The sequence below is a fragment of the Centruroides vittatus genome, unplaced genomic scaffold (assembly GCF_030686945.1).
Source record: "Centruroides vittatus isolate TY-2023 unplaced genomic scaffold, ASM3068694v2 contig_150, whole genome shotgun sequence".
Taxonomy (NCBI): domain Eukaryota; kingdom Metazoa; phylum Arthropoda; class Arachnida; order Scorpiones; family Buthidae; genus Centruroides; species Centruroides vittatus.
The window spans coordinates 684,426-706,897 of NW_027120928.1; the positions used below are offsets into that span (position 1 = coordinate 684,426).

At 33.1% G+C, this 22,472-nt stretch overlaps 1 protein-coding gene across 2 annotated transcripts in view; it reads left to right on the forward strand.

Moving 5' to 3' along the window:
• Positions 1 to 22,472, forward strand: part of pit (pitchoune) — a 73,794-nt gene that overhangs the window by 13,331 nt on the left and 37,991 nt on the right. For both annotated transcript variants that reach the window (XM_067262620.1, XM_067262621.1), the window contains 2 exons: positions 263 to 434; positions 19,893 to 20,193. In XM_067262620.1, coding sequence (XP_067118721.1) covers positions 263 to 434; positions 19,893 to 20,193 — 473 coding nt within the window. The remainder of the gene's footprint in view (positions 1 to 262; positions 435 to 19,892; positions 20,194 to 22,472) is intronic.

Consider the following 22,472-nt stretch of genomic DNA (forward strand, 5'->3'; position numbering starts at 1 on the left):
CTCATGTGCAACATTTCATTGATATGAAATATCCATTTACACATGTTCTATTTGATGACCTCTACAGATCAAGTGACCTAGCTGGTCAAGGCATGTTGAATCTCTGGCTTGATGACAGACTTGTGATCTGGCATTATCTGGATACTAAGAAATGGGGGTTTTGAATATATCAATGAAATATACACTACAGATTCATGAATAGTATAAAACATAATAGTACATTATTTACAAAAATGTTCTTTTTTAAAAATTGATTTTACAGATGAAACTGAAAACTTAAATGTAGAAGAACCTAAGAAATTTCTTGGAGATGCATCTTTTGAATCTTTAAAAGATAAAGTCAGTGAAAATACTCTTAAAGGAATTAAAGATATGGGTTTTGTAAATATGACAGAAATTCAAGCACTAACAATTCCAAATTTATTGGAAGGAAAGTAAGTTCAAACAAACTTTTATTTATCTTTGAATGCAAATATTTTAATTATTAAGCAAACAATCACGCCATAAACAGCAATGTTTGAGTTTTGAATATAAAAAAATTACTATTTATAGTGTGATCGTTTGCTTGAATTTTGATTTTAATTGTTTCATAAATATTTTACTTGTTAATGATAAATTTTACAACCACTGCTGTCAGTCATTCATATAGGAAACTTTAGCTTGCTAAGCCAATTACTTAAGTAATTCAATGTTCTAATTTTACAATTTCATAATTATTACGGAACTAATTATTTAGCAATTTGTAATTGGCAGATTGTGATTGCTTAAAAAGCTAATGTTTCTCAAAACTTTCTGATCGTGTAGTATGAAATTAATACTATTAATTATATACATATATCTGTAAAATTACTGGTTCACTATATTCTTTATATCTTGTAACATGTGATTAAGATTAAAAGTATTGAGAAAAATACCTAATATATTATAGTGAAAGAAATTTCTAATTACTTTCACTATGATGTTAGTGTGGGAATACCGGGAGGTAGACGGGAGTCGTACCTCCTTTGATTCGGCTTACAGGTCGGTAAAACCTGCCCACAGTCAAGGATGGCAGTCTGGTCTGGAGTTAATTGCTTGTCAGGTCGAGTGGAGGAGGAGAGTGGGCTCGTCGATAAGACAGAGGCGATATTCAAACAAATGACACTCGTTAAACAACAAACAAAATTTATTACTAAACAAGAGAGAACAATTACAAATGCTAACATCAATAGGTCTTACATACTAATACGGGGGTTTACTAACCCGAGAGAGAGCTTATGTAATATTGGTCGTCATACCTCGTCAAGAGATCGTCGGTGGATTGGATGGAGTGGCGGACGGCATCGAGATTTGACTCGTTGGTGGCGGAGTGACGTCGGAGGGACTCGTAGGCTTTCGAGTTCGGTTAGAAGCGGGAACCACGAACGACCCCTCTGACCTCGCACTCCCTCCTTTTATTTCTCCTTGTCACGTCACTTTTCTCGCCAGTTAGCAAATTTTGTCCGTAGTTCCCCCCTGACTCAGTTTTGAGTTTCGAGAGGAGAGGAAATATAGTCATATTCTAGAGAACTTTTGAATTTTGATTCTGAATTTGGTTTCTGATGTCGAAATTTGTACAAAACCCAAGAAAATGAATAAAATAAGAAAATTTAAAATCTTTTGTTTTGCCGATTAATTCGAATCCCCACATCAGCCATGCAATGCAAAAATTAGAAGTTTTGTAAGAAAAAAATATAGATGAAATTTTTAAAGGCAATTGGAAGAACAAATTTCATCAGTGAAAGAACACTGAAGTTTTTAATGTAACACAATGTAAATCTTACAGAAAATACATAATTGCAAAATAAATAGCATATTATAATAGATAAGATACTGTGATTAATTAGATAAATAATTAAAATAATTTATAGTTGAAAATATCCAAATTATTAAGTGTTTTGATAGAAGGTATCAAATGTAAAAATTTTAAATTAATTGATTTTTGAAAATGGTCTTGATGACAGTTCTGTTTATTATTATGTTTTATTGTTAATTTTTAAAACTATAATCTGTTGAAGTTTATTGTATAGATATATAATTTTAAAGAGAAAATTTGAGTAGAAATTAGAAAATTAAAATAAAGAATGAAAGAAAATTATTGGCTTACTGGACTTCGATTATTGTATTTTATACTTTCTTTGACCATTCTGTTTCTTGGTTAGACTGTCAGAATAAAGTTTTTAAAGCAGAACTTTTATTCACTTTTTCTTTCTCTTTTCTTTTTCTTTTTTCCTTTTTTCTTTTCTTTCTCTTTAAGTAACAAAACATGTATAACATGCTTTGTTACTTAGAGATGTATTTTGGACATTATTGTTTTTGCCTGTCTTCAGTTTTTATAACTAATGCATGATATAACTTTTAATTTTTTTAATACATAAACTAAAATTTTGGCAAATTTCTATGTACTTTAGAATTTTTGATACATTCTTTTAACCTTTTTTTTTTAATAAATACTTTCAAAGTACTTCTAAAATCTTAAAATATTTGTTATAATAAAATTTAAAAATAGTATTATTTATGATTTTCATTTTAATCATTTAGAACAGTGATTTCCAACCAGGTGATAGTTTAGCTGTACGTGAAAAAAATTAATAATGATGGATATACTATAAGAATATTCAGGTTCTGAATTGAGGTGTGGGTACCGAGTGGGAACGACGAGGCGACGAGGTCAGACCTCTGTCTAATTTCAGCTAACAAGTCGGAGGGACTTGCCCACGAGTCAGAGATGGCTTATTTGTCGGTAGGGATCCCGTAGGGACGGGACTACTTTTCATCCGGTCGAGCGTAGGAGGGAAGGTGGAGTCGTGGTAAGGCAATAAGCAAATATTCGAGCAAACAAGACACCATGTAACAGGATAACAACGATTTAATGAAAAAAAATACGTTATAAAAATCTGACATTAAAGGGGTGACATATATAAAAAGCTATATATTCCTACCACTCGAGGAGAGAGAGAGAGTTCACATAGATGGATTCCATACCTCTTAGACAATCCAATGTTCTATAGCGTCGTACCCGTATACCAAATCGGTAGGATATCCACAGTTTCGCACAAGAGATGTAAATTCCCTCGGATTCAGAGACGTGACTTATTTTTAAGCAAGAGACGTTAATTATCTTCGGCACACCCTCTATCTACCGGTTGACGATCGACTCCCCTTCGGGGGGAAGGAAGCCTCTTATATAGCTTTTTGCTGGGAAAGTTGGTCACGTGAATGTGATTAGGTCACGGGTGTTCCCGGGATTGGAAACAATATGGCGAATTCGGGTGCTAACTATAAACTTAAGTTGCAAGATGATCTGTACTCAGCGTAAGAACAACGGATAGTTGACAGTTATACGGCCAGGACCTTTTCTAGCGAGGATGTTTATAATAGGAAAGTTCTCAATTCAATATAGGGAACAATTATTATAATTTTACGTTCAGGGGGATTTCCAGATCTCACAGAGGCCTTTGGCGATGTTGCGGCACTTGATGCTTAGTTTAGAAAAAATATATAATTATATTTTTATTTAAAACTAAGCATCAAGTGCCATATTTATCCTTCCTCACAATTTTCAATTAAAAACAATTTTTTTTACGTGTAATTGTACAGCACTGTATACTTGACCAAGGTGTCACTGTTTGACGAACATAGAAAATAAAACTTAAAAAAATGGGCTGCCAGGAGGTATGCAAGTCAAAAAAGGTTGAGAAATGCTGATTTAGAATTTAAATTACATAACTTCTTGTTGATTCAAATTAATTTTAATTTTTATTTTACATGTACAAGTATTTAAATTATATTTATAATAACTTTAAAGTTACATTCATATTGATTATCTTGAAACTGGAGTACTGTGACAGCCAAAATTTGTTCAGAGAAGGTATTTAAAAAAAAAGAAATGAGTAAATACATATTTACTTAACACATTGACTGCCAACTACCACATAATTTAAATCATAGAAACAATGGTTTTGTTTTTATCATTAGAAACAATCATAATCATGGTAAATACCTGCACATGTAAATATTAAGTAGTTAGCTCATTTCTCAGTCTTATTTCAGACACTATGATGCCAGAGAGCAAACTATTTATTCACAGAAAAATAATACAAAATGCATTAGAGTTTCAATTACTGAAATCAGGATGGGACAGTTCTGGATAACTGATCATATTTGGTGGAAAAAGGGGTAAAAGATTACACTTCAACATATACTCAGACTCATTCAATATTATATAACATACACCTTATTGCTGAGAATCATTTTACTGTTTTAAATGAACGTTTTCAATTTCATCAACAGGCCATGTTGAAGTGTCTAAATGGTGTCGCCGGCCAAGTTTTATAAGAAATATAGGAAGCTATCTGTTAAGATAGTGAAGATTAATTCCAAGTTAGAGTTCCTGAATGAATGCAGACCGAATGGGGTTTATCCAATGTCGATCTTTCGAATCAAGATACCAGAAGAATTCAAAAAATATGTTTAAATAAGTCACTCAAGTATACCAGGGATTTAAAATATAGTGCCCTAATTGAGCTCATCAAGCTAAAAACTGAAATATTTTCAGAAGACCCGAATACTCTTGTAGATATTAACTTGAATGTGATCAAATTAATGGATCAGGTGCAATTGCATTTAAAGAAGAAATACAAGAGGAAGCTAGAGGGGATATGTGCCAAGCAAATAAATAAGAAAGGTAGAAGGATAAAGCCAACACCATATATATTATGGGACCAGATCCATCTCCTGCCTGATATTGGAAAACTTCTGGAGAAAGGCCCTAATTATGCTCTGATAACACTGCAGACTGGCAGAACACCATAGTCAAAATAGAAAGAGGTCTCATTGGTTTGGATAAAATAAACAAAGATTATTTCAGATGGAAAACAACCCTTAAAAAACAGGGGACACAGAGCACATCAATTGGAAATGAAAAGTATAAAACTCACAAGACGATGGTTAGCAGATAATGAATTAATATTAACAAGGGCCGACAAAAATAAGCATTGGAAGATTATATAGAGAAGACTGAGTGTGGAAGGGTTGCTCACAACATAGTTGATAATTGTGACTTTCCTGTCCACTTTATCAAATACAGTAGAGAGTCGTTAATCCGAATCAATTGGGGACAGGGGTTGTTCGAATTAGTGATTTGTTCGGATAACCGATTATGTACGAAAAAATATATTAACCTGTCCGATGTTCAAATTCTTCTCCGTTGGGTGTCGCTTTGTGTTGAATTTTCGTCGATTTTAAGCCTAACGAAAATTTTTATAATAATCAAAGCTGTTGTATCGTTAAAAATTATTTCTTTATTTTGTACAAACAAAATAAATATATTGAAGAATATAAAAACATGAAAATTATACTTTAGAAGTAAATCTAGTATCAAAATCGTTCGATTCAGCACGACACAGTCCGACTGAAAATCGTTTGGATAACTGGCGATTCGGATTACCGGGGTTCAGATTAACGACTCTCTACTGTATGTGCTAAGTGCTTTATCAACTATGTACTAAGAGTGAGGTAATGGGTGATCTCTCCAACTTTGTGACTTTTCTGTCCACTTTATCAACTATGCAAGTCACGGAAGTTGGAGAGATCACCCATTACCTCACTCTTCCCTTTTCTCAAAAGATTGCATATCACAGGCCCAAGTATACTCAGATTATTCAGCTTTGCAAAAACACATAAAAGTTGCAAAAAAGATCAGACCAGTACTTGAGAAATGTAAAGGGCTGACATATAAACTGGAGAAACACCTGCATAGATATTTATCGGAACAGATTGGGAATGATCGTTTTATTACGAAGAACCCAGAAAACTTAATAAACGAACTCTAAACCCTATCTTTAATGGATGAGGAGATTGGATCAGTCATGGACTTTGAAAATCTGTATCCATCCATAAAATTGGATTCTTGTTATCATACGTTAATTGACACCCTGTGCAGATTGAACCTAAGTGTGTCAGCATTTCCTAAAGACATGGAGCTACTTGCAAACCTGATATGTTTTCAATCATTCTTCAGCTTTGAGGGCAGAATCTATAAACAAAGGAAAGGGGTTCCGATGGGCAGCCTGATGTCCGACTTACTCTGCAAATTAGTGTTATGCAGATTAGAACAGACCACTATTAAGAATTTTAGGGAAGACATAATCATATACAAAAGATATATGAATGATGTGTTCATTTTATGGAGGAATGATAAAAGAATACAGTGGAACCTCGCTTGACGAGCACCTCACACAATGAGTATTTCGCATAACGAACAAAACAAATTGTAAAAATTTGCCTCGCTTAATGAGCGATGTTTTGCATAACGAGTGAAGAGGAGAGGGGAAGTCCCAAATTGTGCGCACGCGGCATGCTCCATCAGTCTGTGTAGCACTTGTTCCGCTAGCATCTTACTGTCGCTCACGATCACATATTTTTCTAAACTTGCGTTCACACGTATTACTTATAAACATGAACAACCATAGCCCATTATATAATAAACATGCCAAACGATATGCCAGATTTTTGGGTCATTAAATTTAATGATTAATTCCAAATTAAATTTTAGAAATGTCTGAATTAAAAATTAACTATTTATAATTATTAAATTCAGTTTGAGATGGAAACATAACTGCCTATCTCTAGTCAAATTAATTAATTTCTAATATTTAATTATAGCCTTTGCATAACCCAAGAATTTGGCATATCGCTTGGAGTGTTTATCAAACATATTAGCTGTGTTTTATTTATTTATTTTTTTTTTGCTTCTGCAAATTGAATTCCATGATGATTCATTTTGCACTAGAAGAAAAGATGATGATGATTTATGCTCCTTAATGTATATTGTACAATTTTTTTGAATAAACATTATACATAAAACATTTGAGCATTTTTTTGGTGTGGAACGCATTACAGTATTTTACATTAATTTGTATGGGAAAAATTGTTTTGCTTAACGAGTGTTTTGCATTACGAGTAAGAACGAATTATGCTCATTAAGCGAGGTTCCACACTGTACAACATTTTTTGAATGAGATAAAATTTCAACAAATGATTTAAAACTTAAATTGGAGCAACTTAGTACTACAGAAGTGCATTTTTTAGACATTGACATTTCATTCAATAATGGTTACTTAAGCATGAAGGTGTACATCAAGCCCACTCACGACCCATTATACATTTCTTCAACCTCCAAGATTCACATACTGGTAAATTTTCAGTGTTTAGAGCTCTAGTTAGAAGGGTATTCCATTATTGCTTTAACGTGTATGACAGGTTGCAAGAGTTGGATAGGATTAGGGCCGTGGCTAAAATGTTGGATTTTGGTGCAAAAGTCATTGAAGGATTAATAAGTTCTTACATGGATCCTAGCAAAAAGAAAACAAAGAAAGCTATGAACAACAATGTGACTAAGTTCACATACAACAGAAACATGTCAAATATTATGAAAGAAATTGCAGATTACAAGAACACAAGATTACTATACAAAAGGGCTCCCACAGTTTATAACTTGCTTGGGAATGATCAAGAAGGAACAACAATCTGGAGTATACAAGATATTATATAAAAATGATCAGTTAGGATTGAACAAAGAGTATGTGGGTGTCACTGCCAGAAACCTCAACAAAAGGTTTAAGGAGCACATGTATGACATACGCAAGGGACACTATTCTACAGCACTATCCAGAGTGGTGCAAATGGATGGTTCGGTAGTTGAATGGACTGAGGCTAGGATTGTTACACCAGTGCGTTCACCAACTCTGGTAATGAATTTGGAAAGGTGTGAAATTTATAGATCCAGCCTCATTGGAAAATGTTTAAATTACAAAGATGCCATAGTATTACCCTCGGCATGGAAATATATGATCAGGAATGGCTCCTAGAATCTGATGCATAGCACGTGGTCGATGTAATTTTATGTTGTTATTATATTTGTATTTTTATTTTATTTTATTTTATTTTATTCTACTCTATTATTTTGATTCATTGAGTTTTATGTATTTAATGGATTAGTTATATTTTTATACATTTTGATTCTTTAACGAAATGTTAGCACTGTTTTAAATTTGACTTTGTTATTGCATATTTGTTTGAATATAGAACAATTGATAACCTGATAATGGCCTGTTGATCAGGTTGATAATGTTTTTAAGTAAAAAATATAAAAAACATGGCCGACGGTAATACATTTAATTGTATAAATAAATATATAAAAAACAACGTTTAACAAGAATTACTCTGTTTCCGTTTATTCGTCTGTCGTTCGCTCCAGATGACAGTCCAATTTCACAATCACGGAGGCGACCTTTCCTTAGAGGCTACTGCCTCCGGAATAAAATGCAAAACAGTCAACTAGTGTCCTCTGGGCTATCGCCACTTTCACAAATTACAATTTAAGTAAAAAATATAAAAAACATGGCCGACGGTAATACATTTTATTCGGAGGCAGTAGCCTCTAAGGAAAGGTCGCCTCCGTGATTGTGAAATTGGACTGTCATCTGGAGCGAACGACGGACGAATAAACGGAAACAGAGTAATTCTTGTTAAACGTTGTTTTTTATATATTTATTTATACAATTAAATGTATTACCGTCGGCCATGTTTTTTATATTTTTTACTTAAATTGTAATTTGTGAAAGTGGTGATAGCCCAGAGGACGCTAGTTGACTGTTTTGCATTTTATTCCGGAGGCAGTAGCCTCTAAGGAAAGGTCGCCTCCGTGATTGTGAAATTGGACTGTCATCTGGAGCGAACGATGGACGAATAAACGGAAACAGAGTAATTCTTGTTAAACGTTGTTTTTTATATATTTATTTATACAATTGATAATGTTTGTTTAAAACAGTAAAATGATTTTCAGCAATAAGGTGTATATGTTATCTAATGATAAAAGATTATGTGTACAAAATGAGAAGTCATCAAGGAACAAAATTATTTTAAAAAATTATATTCAATTTTTATTAATGCATTCAAGCATTTTTAATTAATTGTTCTTTCTAATGATTTGTTGTTATGACATTTTCTAATACCACTTCAAGATCTCTGCATCATGCTTTCAAAGTAACAAGATTGGGGCCTTTTTATGCTCTCTTTGAGTGAAAAAGGGCCTAAAACCACAAAAAAAAAGTAACAAGATCAACCAGGTTATTAAATAGTATTCAATTCTTAAGAATTCTATGTAACTTGCTTACTTGGGAAGTTAAAATTCATTATTACAGAATTTTATTTTATGTACATTTTGGCTTCCATTTTTATATCATCAATTTTATTCTTCTATTGAATAATCAGTAAATACTAGTCATATTACTTTCACTTCTTCCCAAAGATACAGTAGGTGGTCTAGCTGAAAAGATGTGAACATCTTTGTTCCAAAATTTCCGAATGTTTTCTAATGGAATGCTTAGTATAAGAAACAAATAAATTCAGTGCTGCCATAAAGTAAGGTCATGTGTTTCCAAAACCTGGTTGCTAATCACTTCTTGCTCACTTGAGATGAGGACACACAAATGATCCATGTTCTGGACTGTTGAGAGCTTGTATGGGGCCTGAGGCAGAGCCCCCTTTTGTCTCAGTGTGTTCCTTTAGTTTTTTTTTTTAATATAGAAAATGTTTGTTTTTTTATTAATAAGAGCAGTCTGAAAGATTTTATTTTCTGTTAGTAAAAATATAATTTTATACAAATTACCACCTTTTTAAACACTCCAGCAAATAAGTGAATATTGTAAAAATGTTTTCGATCATCTTTAATGATCTTCGTCAGTTAAACGATAAAGTAAAAAGAACATTACAGAAGTAGAACATAATAAATTAAAATTACGAAAAAAAATAAGTGCGCATGGGTGTACAATGTTTTACATATTGGTGGTGAATGGGAGCCTCAAAAGAAAGGTCGACTTCGCCGTGTGGAATTTGTTATTGCCTCGTACAGCGTGTGAAAGGACAGAAAGTAGATTAGACCCATCTATGTATGTATGGTCAAAGGAAATATATTTTTTCTGTAAATAATACTATTTGTCCTGGCAAATTTTTATATTTTTATTAATTGTAATTATTAAATCGATGTGCTACCACTGGAGGACGTTGTTAACTGTTTTACATACTGGCGGCGAATGGGAGCCTCAAAAGAAAGGTCGACTTTGCCGTGTGGAATTTGTTATTGCCTCGTACAGCGTGTGAAAGGACAGAAAGTAGATTAGACCCATCTATGTATGTATGGTCAAAGGAAATATATTTTTTCTGTAAATAACGATATTTTTATTGTTTGTGATAATTTTTAAAACAATCTTCTATGCAAAGGGCTGGCTTCTCTAAGACAGATTGGACAGAAATAACGCGTTTCTCGGCATTTTTTAGCTTTGGTACAAATTCGACATGGCTTTGTCGGATGTTGTTTTTTCTGAGTAGGTGGGATACTCTCTAAATAGTGAAGCTCTTGCAATTTAATTTTTTTTGAAACTGGTTGAACCTCTTCTCCAATCAACGCTTTGACAAATGCTTCTCTAAACTTTATAAGTTTTATTTTAGAAGAAGTAGCTTTTTGAAAGAGTTTGTGCGCATTATGTATATATATTTCTATAATATGTAATGCAACCTTTTTGGGCCATCTAATAGTCTTTCTTAGAGCTGTGTAGTACGATAGCATTTGATCTGATCGGTCAATGCCAGACATTCCATGATTATAATCTCGAATTATATTCGGTTTCATCGAACATTTTCCATTGCGATTGAACACCTCTACCATTTCAACAACATGCATGTTTGAAATGGTAAGGACTTCTCGTTTATCTTTCCATTTACATACAGTAACAGGACCATTTCGCTGCCAAATAAACTCCCCCTTTTTCAGTTTTCGATTTACCACATCTTTGGGATTCCCCTTTCTGTTATTTCGCAGAGTTCCACACACACAAGTTTTTTGTGTAGTCAGTAATTTCGTAAGAGCAACAGAATTATAAAAATTATCCATGTATACGGTATATCCCTTATCAAGATAGTCTTCAAGTAAGTGTAAGACAACATCAGTAGTGTGGCCTAAATTACTGTCAATTCCTTCAGATTTTCCGCTGTAAATTGATATTTTCATAACAATACCATCGGATTCACATAGTTCATACAGTTTGACACCGTATTTGTGTTTTTTATTTTTTATGTACTGGCGAAAATGCAATCTTCCACGCCACAACATCATTGATTCATCGATACACATATTTTTATCAGGCACATAGTTTTGGTGCATAATATTATTGAAATGGTTTAGTATAGGTCTTACCTTATATAATCTGTCAGAAGATGGTATTGAGCTATCAACTAAATGAAAATAACGCAGTAACAATTGGAATTTATTTCGACTCATATGTGATCGCCAAAACATTATATTATACAATTCGTTTGTGCTCCAGTAATGTTCTATTGAAGGAAAAGAACAAGGACCCATTTGTAATACAAGTCCAATAAAAACTTTCATTTCTGCAGTGCTGACGTCTTTCCACTGTGATACCCTTTTAGATTTTTTTATTTCTTTATGTTTTGCAATTTCTTGTGCAGCATACAAATTGGTTTGTTCGACCAGTAATGCAAGAAATTCTTCCGAAAAAAATAGATTTACCAGCATTTGCACTGTAAGGTTTGTCGTATCCAATTTCAAACCAACATTTTCTTGGAAAATAAATAGTTCAGGATTTTGTTGAGTTTCTGTCCACAAATTATCGTTTGGATTTGATGTGGTTGCTTGAGACGCATCGTCATTGCCTTCAGGTTCGAGAATAGTCTCATCTTTAGGTTCGGAGACGACGTCATAATCACTGTCCTCACTTGAATCCTCAGATGGTACATAATCGCTACTGTCGTTACCATCCTCACCAAAAATTTTGTCAGATTCTGAATCACTTAGATTAGTGTAGTAATCAAGTTGTTTTTTAGTCAGTGGTCTTTTCTTATCCATATTGGGATATTTATAATTTGATTATAAAAATAAATAAAAAATAACACACTCAAAAAAGACGTAAATGTGATGTGCTCGCCTCTATATCCGATTTATTACTAATGAATTTAGACGCATATCTCCGATTGGCTGTAGCGAAGTGACAGGACGAATCGTGTCTGTGCACGAATTAACTCGTAGTTTGGCTTTAGCAAAAAGCTTTCTGTTACATAAGCCAACTACGAGATAATTCGTAATACCTTTATTTTAAGAAAAACACATTCTATATGCTTTTTGATTATTACTATGTACTCTGATTAGAGTTTTTAATAATATAATATAATTAAATTAAGTTGGCATTTTACAACAGAATCCTGAAAAGTCACGTGGCAGTCAACGTGTTAACTTCCTGTTGGTTGGCGTAAGATGCTAAAACGGTGCTATTGTTGTTTTGTGAGTTTGCCGACAGGGTGCCGACTATGTCAAGAAGGTCGAGCGGTCGCGAAGGGTCGTATGTGGGCGATCGGCACTGAGACAGACTCTACGGTTACAAGAAACCGTTTATTTGACACGAAAGAAGCTTACAAGATTTCCGCGATCTTGGAAGTTCTAGGTCGGCAGCAGCCTCTGGTCTTCCTCTCCTTTCGAATATAGTCTCATTTTGAAGGAGTGTCCCTAGGTCACGAATGGCCAGTTCCCTCGACGACTCCGCGACTCCAGGACGATGCGGTCGACTTCCGTTGATGGAAAGATGTCAATCCGAGGTCGGGAGACGGAGACGAAGATGGGCACCAGACACACACACAACAATAGATCCGTCACTTGGAACTTTCGGGAGAAGAAGCCCTCGCATCCTTGAATTCTCAGGTTTTATCTGTTTTCCTCCGATTCCGCTTTCCGATTGGTCTCTTCTCGTCACCTGGTGACAATTCGAAACCTTTCGGGGGCGCGGGAGAGGTCAAAATCGAAGTTTAATTCGATTCCCACTCGGAGATAGACGATCTACGTTTCCCCATTGTTCTATTGTTTAACAGTTCGCGTCATTTTCCTTAAGAAAAACTATTTCTAACTTCTATTTTTTTTTTCCTCTAAAAAAAATAATTTTTTTTTAAAAATAAATTATTTTAACGCGAATTTCAGTGAGGTTCGGACCTATCCAGAGCCTCACAGTTTTTTCTAATGGAGTATTTATGTTCTTTGATTTTTTGTTCCAAGCTTCTCAAAGTAGCACCTACATAAACATTATCTGAATCAAAACGACAGTCTTTGATAGGTATGGAGTAAATGCCCAAGGTAGCAATCTGGTTGTCATTCTTTTTATCATTTCTCAGTAACTTGTACACTGTGGGATTACGACGATATATGATCCGTAAATTATTGATGTTCGCAATATCATTCATCATTTTTCTTAAGAAGGGATGATAGTTGATTACCGTCATGCGTTTATTGTTAATTAAGGGAGGCTGGTTAGTTTTATTTTGAAAATTTGCGATGAGTTTTTTATAAGATTCTTTTGGTAACCATTCTGTTGTGCTATTTGGATAATGTACTCCAATTCCTTGTAAGTATCAAGTATACTTGTACAATGAGTAAAGGCTCGTTTGATCCACACTCGGAAAGCTGCATATTTAAAGTGTCTAGGATCTGTTGAATTATTTGGTATGATGTTGTTATTTAGGCCTGGTTTTTGGTAGATGTTAGTCCATATTTCACCTCCTTTGCATATGATATTAATGTCAAGGAAATGGACATTAGTAAAGCTTTCTTGGTCCTGTCACAACTTTAAACCATAGTAGTTATTATTGATGATATTTAAGAAAGCTAGAACGTTGAGATTATTTCTCCATAGAATGAATATGTCATCAATGTATCTAGAGTAAAGAATGACTTCTTTCTTGAATTTCGGCAATAAAGTATTCTCTAGTTCAGTGGTTCTTAACCTTTTTATACTTGCAGCCCACCAAATATTTCATAATTTTTTTTGTGAACCCAGTTTTTTAATAATAATTTATATTTGTTAAATTATCTATAATAAATTGATTTTAAACTGTACAACACCTTTAAAATTTCCAGTATAAAGTTTAATAGTGTAATAATGTTTTCGGCTGTGTTGATCAGCCTTCGTCAGTTAATCGAATAATAAAATAGAACCAAATTCGAATTTACAAAAAACCGTGAGTGCGCACAGACAGGACTATGCTATATATAATAACGGAAAACTAACAAAAAAACGCCAGAGGTAACAAACAAAGGAACTTAATAAAAACATACAAGGCGTAGTTTTTTTCGTGCCGAAGCGTAAGATCCTGCATTATGTTATTCAACAAGGGACTTCCAGGCCGAGGATAGGCCATCCACATCTCTGTGGTTGATGCAAAGTGTAGATAGTTGTGCCCTATGTATCTCTATTTTCTCTATGTGTTTGACTGTCTGCCTAGATCTAGTGGCTTTTATGATGGCGACCTTATCCCAGTGTATCGTTATATCCTGTTGTCTAGCAAATGCCGCTAAGACTGTGCTGTCAATGCTTCGATTTACCGACTGTTTATGTTCGTTTATTCTCTGTTTCGGGTTACGCAAAGTGGCGCCTACATATACAAGGTCAGAGTTAAAACGATGGTCCTTTATCGGTATCGAGTACACCTTGGTTAATTCATTAGCGTTATCTTTCCTCTTATCGTTTCTCAAAAGCCGGTAAATCGTTGGGTTGCGCTTGTAAATTACACAAAGGTTCCTCTTTCTGGCCACCTTTTTAACAACTTTATTAAGAAAGGGCATATCGTTTATAACAACCGTTTTCTGTAGATCCCTGTTGTTGGGCTGTTGAATACTTTTCTGCACCTTAGTAATTAGTCGATCAATGACTCCCCTTTGTGAGATGGTGCTATGCAAACTAGAACATGATATCTTACCCTTATTCCAGAAGGACATTTTGATATATACCAGGTATGTGGATGACATTTTCATCCTCTGGGATAATGATCACAACATCCATCAGTTTATGGATTTAGTCAACCGCAACCCGTATGGTCTGACGTTAGAATTGGATCAAAATAGTGAGTTTAATGTTAATTTCATGGACTTGACGATCATCTGCAAAGAAGGGGAGATACGGACGAGCATCTACCGTAAACCAGTGTACCAGCCCATCATCATCTCTAGTAAACTCCATAGACCCTGGGCATTTTAAATTAGCGGGGTTTCATTTTTGGGTGAAATGACCCTACACGCACTGCTCGAATATCCACAACACTATGGAGGAATTGGAGTACATACGAAAGGTGGCTGCACAGCATGGATACCAAAGGGGTGTCATTGATCAACTAATTACTAAGGTGCAGAAAAGTATTCAACAGCCCAACAACAGGGATCTACAGAAAACGGTTGTTATAAACGATATGCCCTTTCTTAATAAAGTTGTTAAAAAGGTGGCCAGAAAGAGGAACCTTTGTGTAATTTACAAGCGCAACCCAACGATTTACCGGCTTTTGAGAAACGATAAGAGGAAAGATAACGCTAATGAATTAACCAAGGTGTACTCGATACCGATAAAGGACCATCGTTTTAACTCTGACCTTGTATATGTAGGCGCCACTTTGCGTAACCCGAAACAGAGAATAAACGAACATAAACAGTCGGTAAATCGAAGCATTGACAGCACAGTCTTAGCGGCATTTGCTAGACAACAGGATATAACGATACACTGGGATAAGGTCGCCATCATAAAAGCCACTAGATCTAGGCAGACAGTCAAACACATAGAGAAAATAGAGATACATAGGGCACAACTATCTACACTTTGCATCAACCACAGAGATGTGGATGGCCTATCTTCGGCCTGGAAGTCCCTTGTTGAATAACATAATGCAGGATCTTACGCTTCGGCACGAAAAAAACTACGCCTTGTATGTTTTTATTAAGTTCCTTTGTTTGTTACCTCTGGCGTTTTTTTGTTAGTTTTCCGTTATTATATATAGCATAGTCCCGTCCGTGCGCACTCACGGTTTTTTGTAAATTCGAATTTGGTTCGATTTTGTTATTCGATTAACTGACGAAGGTGATCAACGCAGCCGAAAACATTATTACACTATTAAACTTTATACTGGAAATTTTAAAGGTGTTGTACAGTTTATTTACCGGTTCCAGTAAGTTTGTGTTTTACTTTAATAAATTGATTTATTATTATTGCTTTATTTTTTATATAATAAATGTAAATCATAACTTTATTATTTCATTATCTATTTAAATAACATTCAAACTTCACAATTAAACACGAAAACTCATTAATTTTTAACAAAAAATAAAATAAGAAACATGTCAATAAATCGATCCACAGTTGATGCTAAAACTAAACTAAAACTAAAACACCCACAACTTGTGGTAAAGATTTTGCATATCTTTTGCAAAAATATTTAAATTTTCAAAGCCTACTATTTTTCCTAATTATTTTTAAAATTCCAAGCATTAATAGTGTCTTAGAATTATTTTGGGATAAAAGAAGTAAATACTGCAGTATAAGTAGCATATTTGCACTTATTTCTTCTGTACTGTATGTAGAAAGAAATAATAAATAAATTAAAAAGAACTAAATAGGAAAACTTTATCTTTCTTATTTCACTTTTCAATATGATATTCGGTTATACATCAATTTTCTTTTTATTGTATTCTGAAGGAAATTTTGCATAATTTGGAGGCTCCCGGCAAACTTCTTACGGACCCCAGGGGCCACGGACCGCTTGTTAAGAATCACTGATCTATGCCATGCATTTTGTTGTTATAATGTCTAATTATGTTGAATTTTTTTTTAAATTCTATTCAAAACTGGGTTTGTATAAACAATAAATTACACACTTTTGAAACCTTAAAATTCCAGTAAATAATTTTAATAGATAAACATTTTTGATCCAAGATCATCATCAGGTCCTGTAATATTCCAATTGTGAAATGAGAAAATGAACAATAATGTATAACAAAAACAGAGGAAAAAAATTTTAAAATTTTTGTGATATTTTACAACTAAAGTATTCTTTTAACATACAAAAGAAGTATTTTAACGTTGATATCTAACAACAGTCCATTTAGCAGAATGTTAAGTAAATATTGAGTGCAGATAATATAATAGCATATTACAAAATGGAAATAATTACAAATAAAATTTTTTGTAATGTGATGCAAAGTTTTTTATCCTATAAAATTATCTTGTGCACAAACACGTTCGTTACATAATGGTTGTCGACCACTGGTATCACTTTACATCCTAGTTGATAATGTGTCATCATAAAAGGATTGGTGGGATTTTAAAACAAAGCAAAAAATGGATGAGTAACAATCACATCACTCTTTTAAAAGCAGATAAGTGCAAACCTTTGGTAGTGCTAAAAAAAAGCATACTTGCAAAACACTTCCAGACCAATATGTCATTGATGCAGAAAGTGATCCAATAGATGAAGGATACATGGACAAGCTACAAACAAGAGTCATCAGAGTTACAGGGACAGCTCTTGCTAAGAGGTTAAATATATATGGTCTGGGCTATGGCCGCATTCCCAGACATTCCAAAACTGTTCACATTTGCTGAAATTCATAAGCCAGCTATAACTTGAGACCCATAGTTGACAATTCATGATTGCCTACACACCTGTTAGAAAATTCAATAAACAATAATCTCACTGTCCATTTAAAGAATTGTAAGTTCACTGTGACTAATTCTATAGAGCTGGTTCAAATATTGAAATACATCAATCTATGTAATAATGCTCATATAACACTTCTCAACTTTGCATCTTTATACACATCTATTAAACTACAATCATGCTTCTGTGTTCTTAGAAATTGGTTATTACAGAAATATAGTGAACCTAAATACCACCAACAAATTCTAGAACTGGCACATTTATTGTGTTACTCTTCATTCTTCCAGTTTAACAACAACACATACATACAAAAGAGACGAGTTCGTATGGGAAGCCTCCTCCTGGTGACCTTTGCAAAATGGTTGTATACCTATTAGAAAAGAGAGTTTTACAGATGTTCCTTCTGATGATAATCACTTACAAAAGATATGAGATGATATTTTGATAATCTGGAAAGACAAACCTGCCATTAATAGATTCTTGCAGCATATGAATGATAACTCTTATGGGCTCACCCTCTAATTAGATGAGGCAAGTAACACTGAATGTCATATTTTAGATCTCTACATCCATTTTTAAAACAACCACATCTATACTAACATTTACTACAAACTGAGTCACACGCCGTTATTTATTCCAGCAAACTCTCTTAATTTGTTCATTTCTAAAATAGTGGCTTTCAGAACCCTTACAATTAGAGCATTCATTCGTCACACACATTTAGATGACACATTAAAAGAACTTCAACACTTAGAATAGATTCCAATGAATCATGGTTACAAAAAAGAACTAATTTGTGATTAGCCCTGGCCTACAGAAACAAGCACATTGAAGACACACACTATAATCTCTAATATGTCAATTAAAAAAGGAACTAACACACTCCAATAACTTAAAGTGCATCTTAATTGATTATGACAGGGATACGAACACATTATACAAAACATTAGCTACTAAACGAGAGGCCAGTTAAGTATACAGGCATGATCCCATGGTTTACAAACTATTTTGGAATTGAAAGGATGCAGTCAACAAAGATAGATTACTGTGGGGTATACAAAGTTCTTGTGAGGGATGACAAATTCTATAAAGATTTTGAGTACATAGGATTAAGAAAACAATCCCTCTATAAGAGACTAGCAAAATGTAATAATGAGATAAATAACAATAATTACACCACAGTCCTTGCCATATTTGCTTCTGAGAACAATATACTGTACAGTACATGGTAGTATCGAAAATGCCACCCTCATTAGAAAAACCTATCAAATAGAGCATATTAGAATGCTTGAAACACTTGAGATTTTCAAATCTGAAACAAAATGTGTATGTACTTAACACTCTTCTAAGACTGCGTTAATTTACAGCACAGACTCTTATACACCTTTTTACACACAGCCGTTTGTATGTATTAACTTCAAGGAAGAAAAGAACATATCATACACCTGGCAAGCCTTTTATGATGACACATAATCAACTGGGATATAAAATAATACCAGTGGTCGACAACCATTATGTAACGAATGTGTTTGTGCACAAGATAATTTTATAGGATAAAAAACTTTGAATGCATCACACTACAAAAACTTTATTTGTAATTATTTCCATTTTGTAATATGTTGTTATATTATCTGCACTTAATCTTTACTTAACATTCTGCCAAATGGACTGTTAAAATACTTCTTTTATATGTTAAAAGAATACTTTAGTTGTAAAATATCATGAAAATTTTAAAATTTTTTTCCTCTGTTTTTGTAATATATCATTGTTCATTTTCACATATCATAATTGGAATCTTACAGGACCTCAAGATGATCTTGGATCAAAAATGTTTGTCTATTAAAGTTATTGGAATTTTATGGTTTTAAAAGTGTGTAATTTATATGTTTAGTTTTATTTGAGTAGATTGAGTTAGCATTATTTAGTCTATTCAAAGAATTATTTGTTTCATGTGTCAACTAGACCCTATGAGTTATGTTTCATTGGTTCCTTTTCACAAAAATAAGCTTGTTTTTTTTACAAGTTTCATTGAAGAATAAATTTTTTAAATTGAGTATTGCATACAGCTAATTGAGAATAGCATTAGAGAGCATTTCTCTCAAAGGTATGTGGCAGTCAATGTGTTGATTAAGGTTATTGAAGTTAATTTTATTACCAAAGAAGCATTTTCTGATTTTGTGCATTCATCATTAGTTTTGATTAATATAAGAAAGACTTCAAAAGTTAATTTATTAACTTTTGAAGTCTTAATTTAGTAGTATTATGTTGCATTAAATAAAATAATTATAATATTGATATCTTAAACTATTGTTAATTTATCTTTTCCTTATTAGAGATATGGTAGCAGCAGCCAAAACTGGAAGTGGAAAAACACTTGCATTTTTAATTCCTGCTGTTGAATTGGTTTATAAATTGAAATTTAAACCAAGAAATGGAACTTGTGTGATAATAATTTCTCCAACTAGAGAACTTTCAATGCAGACCTATGGAGTACTTCAAGAGGTTCTTAAATATCATCAGCATACATATGGCCTTGTGATGGGTGGCACTAACAGACAATCAGAAGCAACGAAATTGGTAAAAGGTGTAAATATATTGGTTGCAACTCCTGGCAGATTATTAGATCATTTACAGGTAATTTTTTCATATTAAAATGTTATTAACAATGTACATATATTTCATTTTTAGGTTATTGCATTTTTATTATTTATTTATTTAAATTTTGAACAAAAAATACTTAAATTAGTTTAAAATAATTCATGAAGCTGTCGTACGAGCTGTATTATAAAAATTAGACTTGTGAAGCATAATACAAAAATTATGCAAATTTATGATGTAAGAGAATTGTTGGATAAAAGGTTTAAATATAGGATGAGTCAAAAGTCTTTTGAACCCTTTTCATTCCAAAAGTATTGGACATATAATAATTTAGTTAATGTTATTACATAGGAAGTCGTGAATAGAGAATTAGGTGGGACCTTTTGGTTCATCTTGAAAATGTTTTTCAAGGTTATCGGGCCTCGGAGTCACTCGCTTTTCTCACTTGTACTCTCTTTTCTGACCTTTCGGGTCATTTTCTCACTTTTTTGGTCATTTCCACATGCTTAATTAAGATGTGAGACCAATCAAAAATAATTTTAAAGCCAAACGATCTGCCAAATTATTGAACTATCGGACTAGAATTTTCTGGAAGAAAATACTCGGCCCTGAGCGGAACTCTAAATTGCAATTTCTGCTTAGTATTGTAAGGTTACAGGAAACAAAAATTCCTTTTGTGTGTGTAAAAAGTCTTTCGTGCACTTAAAAAAATCCCTCTCACTACAAATTCAGAAGCCAATATTGAGTAAAGTTATGTACTCATTCCAAATTGTCATTATTAGCCAAAATCTAGTTCTTCAGAGTTGCATTTCGATCTACATTTCCTCTTACCTCTAGACAAATTATTTCCTTTCTGACCATTTAATTATTTTTGTTATAGCCCAATAATTTGGCAGATCATTTGGTTTTAATTAACAATTGGGTTATGGAGTTGTTGTTTACAAGAATATTTTTACTTTATTTATCTTTAAATGTGAATTAAATAGAATAAAGTTATTTTAATGATTTCATAGCATATTCTTAATGTTTAATCACATCTATATATTCCTAAATGTATGTTTAAATTGACTACAAGTATAATTATTCCATGTAGTAAGTATTATTTTAATAAAAGGTGTGATTACTTTATTTGTGGAATATCCATTTTTTAATCTCTTCTCTTATGCCGATTATAAGTGTGCATTAATTGAGACTAAAAAGGTAAACAAAAATGTAAATTCATATTTACACATCTAATTTTTTAATTTTATTTTTATTTTTGGTAAATTTTAAGTGTTGTAAAAAGTAAAACACGTGATTGCTTGCAGGAAAAATTTTCACACGCTTCCCAAAAGGTTAACAATGCTGTAAGGTTGTTGCTTTTTATTCAACTGCAGGAAAAAGTTCCTTGTTATTTATGAAATCATTAATAAAACATTATTTTACGTATACTATTTGAAATCTGTTTATTTCAGATTTATTAATTTATTTTGAAATCAATATTTGTGTGTTTCGAAGCACTAAAAAATGAACAGTTTCTGATCATGGTAGATGTCCCAGTGTAGCCAAATTAGTGAAATCAGCATTGACCCTCTCTCGTGGCAATGCCGACGTCGAACGGGAATTTTCAATTTCGTGCCGGACACTTCCTCCCGATAGAGCATCAATGTCGGAAAGAGTGCTTAAACCAGAAGAAAGTGAAATACATGCGACAGGCCAAGTTTTGTTAAAAGCAGCAAACAAAGAAAACTGGAGAAGGCCATTAACAGCAAGAACATGAAAGACGTACGGGCAGCACATGTAATGCTTGTCAGTGTTAAGTGTTCAAAAGCAAGATGAACCAAAAAACAAGGAAGCTGAAAACATCCAGAATAATCAGAATGAAAGAACATCACTTTTTGTTACTGATTATTTACAGATGTTAAAGACTTTTTGAGTATTCATGGTTTATTGGAAATACAGTAGCTCCTTGTTATATCACACTTGTTGGGAAACAAAAAAATACCACGATATAACCGAGTACTAAAAATTCTGGGCCTATATTAAACAGATTATACATGCTATGCAATCTCTATTCTCTATTCTTTCATGAGCAAGTGTTTTTGGCATAAAATGAGCTTAGTTTTTCAATATTGAACTTTATTCTTGGTTATATTGTATTAATTGACGTTTACATAAACATTGATACCACCAACGTCCATTTAGCATTGTTTCTTTAACAATGACATTAAAAACAAATACTGTCGATATAAAAGCAAAATATCAGTTAGGATTTTTTTAACGCGATATGGATCATAACTATATATGTATAGTTACGATTTTTTTATACGGTACTA